Source organism: Salvelinus sp. IW2-2015, unplaced genomic scaffold, assembly GCF_002910315.2.
Source record: "Salvelinus sp. IW2-2015 unplaced genomic scaffold, ASM291031v2 Un_scaffold2506, whole genome shotgun sequence".
Lineage (NCBI taxonomy): Eukaryota > Metazoa > Chordata > Actinopteri > Salmoniformes > Salmonidae > Salvelinus > Salvelinus sp. IW2-2015.
Window position 1 is genome coordinate 88,807 of NW_019943822.1, and position 9,168 is coordinate 97,974.

Sequence of the window (9,168 nt, forward strand, 5' to 3'; positions counted from 1 at the left end):
GGGTAGAATAGCAGTAGTCTAGGACTTTATCGCCACAAGTGGCATTGGAGACATGTTGACGGAAGTTGTGCATCATGTGTCTTAGTGACGCCGAATTAAAATCTCCGGCAACCAGAAAGGCAGCCTCTGGGTGTAGGGTTTTCTGCTTGTTTATAGCCGTGTACAGTTCGTTGAGCGCCAGTTATTATTTTTATTGTCCTGATGTGGAGTGTATACAGCAGTCATAATAACAGATGAAAACTCCCATGGGAGGTAGAAAGGCTGGCATTTGACCGTAAGGTATTCCAAGATGGGTGAACAGTGGGTCGACACTTCCACCATCCTGGAATTAGCATACCAGTTTGAGTTGATGAAGAGGCAAACCCCTCTCCCCATCGATTTCCCTTTACAGCGAAAGCAATCCAAGCGTTTGTGTGAGTTTATCGATCACTAGACAAAACATTACAAACAGCTAGCAGCAATGTAGATTGGTCACGAAAGTCAGAAAAGCAATAAAATGAATCGCTTACCTTTGATGATCTTCTGATGTTTGCACTCACGAGACTCCCAGTTACACAATAAATGTTCCTTTTGTTCGATAAAGTTTTTTTTATATCCAAAAACCTCCATTTGGTTGGCGCGTTATGTTCAGTAATCCACAGGCTCAGGCAGGTCATGAAGGGCAGACGAAAATTCCAAATAGTATCCGTAAAGTTCGTAGAAACATGTCAAACGTTTTTTATAATCAATCCTCAGGTTGTTTTTAACATAAATAATCGATAATATTTAAACCGGAAGGAAAACTATTCAATACAAGAGAGAAAGAAAATGTTGAGCTACCACTTTCGTGCGCATGAACTAATCGAAGAACATCTTGCTATCCACTGACGCGATTTGATAAATCTTGCTAATTTTTCAGAATAAAAGTTTGAAACTATGTCTAAAGACTGTTCACACCCTGTGGAAGACATAGGAAAATGAATCTGGTTGATATCCCTTTAAATGGAGGAAAGGCAGGCAATGGAACAGGGATTTTTCAAAACAAGAGGCACTTCCGGGTTGGATTTCCTCAGGTTTTCGCCTGCAAAATCAGTTCTGTTATAYTCACAGACAATATTTTGACAGTTTTGGAAACTTTAGAGTGTTTTCTATCCTAATCTGTCAATTATATGCATATTCTAGCATCTGGGCCTGAGAAATAGGCAGCTTACATTGAGAACATTATTTTTCCAAACATACAAATACTGCCTTCTAGCTTCAAGAGGGAGCATCAGGTATGGCTGGAATGTCAACCAATGGCATGCCCATCTTTTTGTGAGAAATTGCAGTGGTCACTCAAAACATTTATAAAGTATAAATAGCAATCACTTTAGATGAGGGGCTGCAAAAAACACTTTACTAATGATTAGTAAATGGTTATAAATGTGGGACTAATGATTACTAAATGGTGAATTCACTATCAATACCTTATAMATGGTTTATTACMGTTTTTGCATATGGTATGATATAACAAAAATGTGTTTASAAAGTGGTGGAATTYCCCTTTTTATTTTCAATTTCAGCCTAACCAATAAGGGAACATGTTATGTTTAACAGGTAAAGTCACTTTCCTTTTTCCAAACGTATYACCTCTCCTATGTGATGGTCACAACAGGCAATGACAGCCGTAGTATGAATTAAGCCAGAAATTGGCATGTCAGACTAGACATTAATGTGCCCTAATTCTAAATGGAATCTATTGTGCTTTATCCTCAACAGACCAGAATTGAAGATTCAATGTAATAATGTCTTAAACATGTTAACCTATGAATTCAACTTTTTATAGAAATGTGAAGAGGAAGAACCAGTGTCACAAGCCATAGATGAGTCAAAACCAGAAGAGAAAACATGAAAACAACCCAAGGTACCACAACACACTCCACATTCAATGATATACGATTTGGTAACACTTTGTCATAAAAAAAATATGAATAAGCATTTATAAACTATTTAAAGGTTATAAGTATGTTTTATGTATGTATGTTTTATGTATGCATGTATGTATGTATGCATGTATGTATGTATGTATGTATGCATGTATGTATGTATGTATGTATGTATGTATGTATGTATGTTTTTATGTATAAGTATGTTTTATGTAGTGTATGGTTTTATGTATAGTATGTAGTTATGTATGTATGTTTATGTATAAGTATGTTTTATGTATGTATGTTTTTATGTATAAGTAGTGTTTATGTATGTATGTTTTATGTATAAGTATGTTTTTATGTATATGTTATGTATTTATGTATAAGTATGTTTATGTATGTATGTTTGTAAGTATGTTTATGTATGTATGTTTTATGTATGTATGTATGTATGTATGTATGTATGTATGTATGTATGTATGTATGTATGTATGTATGTATGTATGTATGTATGTATGTATGTTTTATGTATAAGTATGTTTTATGTGTGCACTATTCCAGCATGTATACACATTCATAAGCATTGAAAATGATAAGCATCAGTTGGTTAGCTAGCTCTGTCTCATTGACCAGCAAACATTGCTTACGCTAGCTAGCTAGCTGCTTTATATAACTTTTTTTTCTCAAAACAATTGTTAGTAATGTTATGAATACAACCCCCATCTGCTGTCGACATCCGGATGTGATTTGAGAGCACAAGTTAGCTCCAAAAGTGTTTATAGCTTTGTYTGCATTTTGACAGTGAATTTAGAGCCATTCAGTGGTAGCTATAAAACATTTATTTTTTTACTATGTTCCCTCAAAGTAATGACAGTCCACCACAACATACCCAATAATCTCCTGACTAGTAAGGGGTAGTCTGTGTTTAATTTCATTGTGTATTAGAATCACAGTTTGAGATCATTGTGTTGTGCTTCCTGAGAAAATGTTGTCCGAGGTTGCAACACTAACCAAGGGGGTTGGGGACTAGTGAAGGATAAATTAGCTAAATATTCCTGTCACTAAAATGTGAAACATGTGCAGTGACCACTCTCTCGGACGCTGCAACAGGGTTAAAGTCGAACATTTGCCATGACAAGGAAAACCTCACCCGAATTTGCATTTACACAGATCATGTAACACTTTGCACCTGTGTAGAATTTGTATTCTTGTCTGTGTATTGTATTGTTTTATAGCCTACATTTTAGCTCTTGCTAGTAGACTAAGAATTCAAATGCAGTATTACACACATCATGAAACTTCAACTTTGACATCAGGTCCAAATGATCAGGTTTTCTTGCATTCATCATTAATTAACAACTTAATAACTACATAAGGATAGTTTTCCTGGAGTAAAGCTGTATTGGCACCCCTGTCTTCAATGCTTTGTGCACCCTGCCCTTGCAAGGATAACAACACTGAGCCATTTTCAATAAGGTGTTATGAGATTGGAAAACACATTTGGATTGACTGACCTTCATGACTTAAAGTAATGATGGACTGCCGTTTCTCTTTGCTTATTTGAACTGTTCTTGACCTACTATGGACCAACCCCATTTTTATCAAGGGTGCCAATAYTTTTGGACCTGACTGTATATATTTTTGGGGGCATAAACAATTTAGCAGCGGAGTTGCCGAATAAATATATTTTGATACATTACAAATCCAACTTCTGTTGTGTGAWTTCTGTTTTTAGCTTATTTATATTTCTTCCCATATCTAAAGGCATTACAACACAGACTTTTTAAAAACGTTTTAATTACTATTATTCAACTCTCCTCATGTAGAATATTTCCAGAGTTAAACTGTAGCACTAACAATAACGTGTTTCCCCTTAGGACTTCCTGCTCCAGAACAGTTGACTGTTGACTGGGTAAGCACCACATCAGCTGTTCTTAGCTGGAGCCAGCCACCAGGATTTATGCTGGAAAATGGAAAGCAAAGTCAACTGGCGTCAACCACCTTCACCACAAGTAAGGAATTACCCTACTTAAGTATTATCTCTGGTGTYAAACTGACTAGTTATTTAAATTACTCTAATGTAAATTAACTAATCATATTTGGATGTGTCAGAATGGGATGTAAAGGTACAGTATCTTCCCTGATGAGAAATATATGATGGTAAATTCTCCAGTTGAAATTAATTATTTGAAAAAATAACAATAATAATATCTTRGTTCATGGTTTCTTCCACTCCTGTGAGTAATTATGTCAAGGACTTGGTGTGCCTCTGCTTGCTTTAACCCAATGAGTCCCAATATGGCACMGGCCTGATTTAGTACTTTTAAACCATTTTAACTATTGTGTATAGACTTCTGGGTTGTACAATTGGATTTGTCTATTTCTTCTGCGTCCGTTGGTATCAACCAGTGTTTGTGAGACAAGGGTGGATCACGAAGGATCCTGGGGCCGGGTCTTTTTTCAGAAACGTCTGTTGAGTCCGAATGGTTTGAGCTACTGTAACGCTCGTCGTTAGGTGGAAGAGAGGAGGACCAAATTGCAGCGTGGTACGTTTCCATATTTATTGGAAACACTTAACAACACGAACTAAACAATAAACAGAACATGAAACTAACGACGCTACAGTCCTGAACATGTGAATCTAGAAAACATAGAACGCAACGAACAGGAACAACCACCCACAAACAAACAGTGAAAACAGTCAACCTTAATATGGTTCCCAATCAGAGACAATGACAAACACCCCTGATTGAGAACCATATTAGGCCAAACAATAAACCCAACATAGAAACACATAACATAGAATGGCCACCCAGCTCACGTCCTGACCAACTAAACAAGACTGAACAAAGGAAATAAGGTCAGGAACGTGACAGCTACAAACTATGAAACGCTATCTATGAAAAGCTGAGAATCACGAACACTCACAAGGAACATGTTTTGCTCTATGATGCTCACAAGCTAAACAAAAGATGTTAGAAGGTGAGGAGGTCTTCATAGAAGATCATATGAAATCCCAGGACATAGTGTCTATAATACTGTAACAAGCTCACATAGTTGCTGTCACAAACTCCAAATTCCACACAGTTGTCACTGAAGAGTTGGATATTCATTTCCCATTGAGAAAACACTTTCCGTACTAACAGCATAAATATAAATCCATTTATATCAGGCTTTTTGCTACCGCAGACCACATTTTTTGTATTGACATTTGTCAACAACACTCATGGATGCAACGGTTTATGTCGTTTTTTTGTGTTCTACTTGTAGCCCTGGTTGTCCTGAAAAGAAAATGGTTAAACACTTCTTTTTGAGGCTAAATATAAGGGCTGGACATGCAAACAAGTGAACGTCAATTAAATGAAAATACTTATTTTGCTGGGTTCTCTGGACTGATAGTGTTAAGTTTATCCAAAGTACAGTGTTAAACACTTGTTATTGCGGAGAGTATTTATAATTTCCCAATGAGACACTCCCATTATAGACACTAATATGCCAGCAGCATACCACCCTGCATACCACTGCTGGCTTGCTTCTGAAGCTAAGCAGGGTTGGTCCTGGTCAGTCCCTGGATGGGAGACCAGGTGCTGCTGGAAGTGGTGTTGGAGGGCCAGTAGGAGGCACTCTTTCCTCTGGTCTAAACAAAGATCCCAATGCCCCAGGGCAGTGATTGGGGACACTGCTCTGTGTAGGGTGCCGTCTTTCGGATGGGACGTTAAACGGGTGTCCTGACTCTCTGAGGTCATTAAAGATCCCATGGCACTTATCGTAAGAGTAGGGGTGTCAACCCTGGTGTCCTGGCTAAATTCCCAATCTGGCCCTCAACCATCACAGTCACCTAATAATCCCCAGTTTACAATTGGCTCATTCGTCCCCCTCCTCTCCCCTGTAACTATTCCCCAGGTTGTTGCTGCAAATGAGAACTTGTTCTCAGTCAACTTACCTGGTAAAATAACGGTAAAAAAAAATAATAAAAATAAATATATATATATAAAAATAAAAATAATTACAGAATTGTTTTTTACATTTTTTATTGCCATGGTAGCAACAATTGAACAGTGCCATAGTGAAGTTGTTAAATGCATATTGTCAAAAACCTTCATTTATTAATTAATGTATTTTCCCTTAGTACTTCCTGCTCCAGACCAGCTGACTGTTGACTCAGTGGACACCACATCAGCTGCTGTTAGCTGGAGCCAGCCACCAGGATTGGACCAAACCCAACATCATTACCAGATCTCCTACCACTGTCCAGGGACAGAACAAGACATCACTACCACATCTTCACACCACATCACTCTCTCTGACCTGCAATGTGGTACTCAGTACTCTGTCACTGTCTGCACTGTGCTGGAAAATGGAAAGCAAAGTCAACTGGTGTCAACAACCCTCACCACAGGTAAGGGATTACATTACTTAAATATTATACCTGGTGTCAAAGTTTGTTTAAACCTTAACTAGTTATCAATAGGACTATAAATTAATCATATTGTTTTTTTCAGTTTGGGATGTAAAGGTACAGTTTCTTCCCTGATGAGAAATATATGATGGTATATTCTCCAGTTCTCACAATGCAGTTTGATAATATCTGAGTTCAATGTTTCTTCCACTCCTGTGAGTAATTATGTCAAGGACTTGGTGTGTCTCTGCGTATTTAACCCAATGAGTCCCAACGTCACACCGGCCTGATTTAGTACTTTTAAACCATTTTAACCATTGTGTACTGACTTCTGGGTTGAACCATTGGATTTGTCTATTTCTTCTGCATCCCGTTGGTATCAAGTCAAAATCAAATCAAATCACATTGTATTAGTCACAAGCGCCAAGTACAACAGGTGTAGACCTTAAATGCTTACTTTCATGCCCCTTACCAACAGTGCAGTTTTTTTATAAACGGATAAAAATAAGAGATAAAATTAACAAGTAATTATAGAGCAGCAGTAAAAAATAACAATATATACAGTAGGGTGCCGGTACAGAGTAAATGTGCGAGGGCATCGGTTAGTTGAGGCAGTATGTACATGTAGGTAGGGTTATTAAAGTGACTATCAGAATCATAAAACACGGGACGAGATGTTAAAACTGTCCATTGTGCCAGTAGATGGTATGCACTCACATGAGATTTGCCGTGATGTTGACAGAGTGGCATGGGAGGTTTATTTCTTAGACTGGGTTAAGATGTCAATTTTGGGACACATCCTCAGTAGTGTGCCTTCGAATCAGTGGGTGTTTCGGCCTTTAATCACTAAACACCCTCATCAAAGGTGGCCAGCTAAAGGGTGATCAAGCCTTAGCTTGTGTCCCATGCCCAATTAAGATTTCCCACGGGACTATGCAAGGCAGGGGCGTCCTCTTCCCTGAGCCAGCCCTACAGCTGACCGCATACCTCATATGCCCTCCTCAAGTTGGAGGATCTGAATGGGTTCTCAGGTGGGGGTGGGGGGTCATGAAGTTATAGCCCAGCAAGGGTCCTTCCGTTTGATCCCAGATCCACTGGCTGCCTCTTTCAGCTGCTTGAGAAACTGCTCTGACGGTCTGCCGCAGAGCCTGTCCATGGATTCCAAGTTCTTTCAGCAACCTGATGGTGGAAGAAGCCACGAATCCTCTGCATCCACTTCAACTGGCCAAACTTTTGCATTCTAGCCACGCTGAGTTGCGTCTGCTGCCAACTCTGTGTAACGCAGTTTCTTACGCTCGTAGGCCTCTTCAACAGAGTTTTCCAGAGTTATACAGGAGGGTGCCGGTACAGAGTCAATGTGCGAGGGCATCGGTTAGTTGAGGCAGTATGTACATGTAGGTAGGGTTATTAAAGTGACTATGCATAGATGGACAACAGAGAGTGGCAGTGGTGTGGAAGATGGGAGCCTGGGCCGGGTTTTTTCAAGAACACTTGTGTTGAGTCCGAATGCTTTGAGCTACAAACAATGCCACACTATCTATGAAAAGCTGAGACTCTCACGAACATTCACAAGTAACATGTTTTGCTCTATGATGCTCACAAGCTAAACAAGAGTTGTTATTGGACAGGAGGTCTTCATAGAAATCATATGAAATCCCAGACATAGTGTCTATAATACTGTAATAATTCACATATTTGCTGTCACAAACTCCAAATTCCACACAGTTTCATGAAGAGTTAGATATTCATTTCCCATTGAGCAAACACTTTCTGTACAAACAGCATAAATATAATCCATTTATATCAGGGTTTTTTGCTACCGCAGCCACATTTTTTGTATTGACATTTGTCAACAACATCATGGATGCAACGGTTTATGTCGTTTTTTGTGTTCTACTTGTAGCCTGGTTGTCCTGAAAAGAAAATGGTTAAACACTTCTTTTTGAGCTATGGGCTGACATGCAAACAAGTGAAAGTCAATTAAATGAAAGCCAATTTTAGGGTTCTCTGGACTGATAGTTACGTTTATCCAAAGTACAGTGTTAAACACTTGTTATTGTGAAGAGTATTTATAAAAAAAAGCATTTTTTTTTTTTTGCCATGGTGGCAACAATTGAGCAGTGGCATAGTGAAGTTGCTAAATGCATATAGCGGAACCTTTCGTTTATTATTTATTTGCTAATGTATTTTCCCTTAGTACTTCCTGCTCCAGACAGCTGACTGTTGACTCAGTGGACACCCATCAGCTGCTGTTAGCTGGAGCCAGCCACCGGATTGACAAACCCAACATCATACCAGATCTCCTACCACTGTCCAGGGACAGAACCAACATCACTACCACGTCTCACACAGCATCACTCTCTTGACCTGCAATGGGTACTCAGTACTCTGTCACTGTCTGCACTGTGTGGAAATGGAAAGCAAAGTCAACTGGTGTCAAACACCCTACCAAAGTAAGGGATTACATTACTTAAATATTATATCGGTGTCAAAGTTTGTTTAACCTTAACTAGTTATCAAAAGACTCTATAAATGAATCATATAGATTGTCAGTTGGGATGTAAAGGTACAGTTCTTCCCTGATGAGAAATATATGATGGTAAATTCTCAGTTCTCACAATGAGTTTGCAAATGAATTTAAGAAAATATCTGAGTTCATTGTTTCTTCCACTCTGTGAGTAATTATGTCAAGGACTTGGTGTGCCTCTGCTTGTTTACCAATGAGTCCCAATAGCACAGGCCTGATTTAGCACTTTTTTAATTTTTTAATTTTTTAAATTTTTAAATTTTTCTCCCTTTTCTCCCCAATTTTCGTGTATCCAATCGCTAGAATTACTATCTTGTCTCATCCTACAACTCCCGTACGGGCTCGGGAGAGAGACG

General features: G+C 38.7%; 1 protein-coding gene across 1 annotated transcript in view; it reads left to right on the top strand.

The window, feature by feature from the left end:
• Positions 1-1,808: 1,808 nt before the first annotated feature.
• Positions 1,809-9,168, top strand: part of LOC139025320 (receptor-type tyrosine-protein phosphatase H-like) — a 30,526-nt gene continuing 23,166 nt past the window's right edge. Inside the window, exons 1-3 of the mRNA XM_070440394.1 lie at positions 1,809-1,882; positions 3,764-3,898; positions 6,016-6,285. Of these exons, the coding sequence (XP_070296495.1) occupies positions 1,867-1,882; positions 3,764-3,898; positions 6,016-6,285 (421 nt within the window). The 5' untranslated portion in view covers positions 1,809-1,866. The remainder of the gene's footprint in view (positions 1,883-3,763; positions 3,899-6,015; positions 6,286-9,168) is intronic.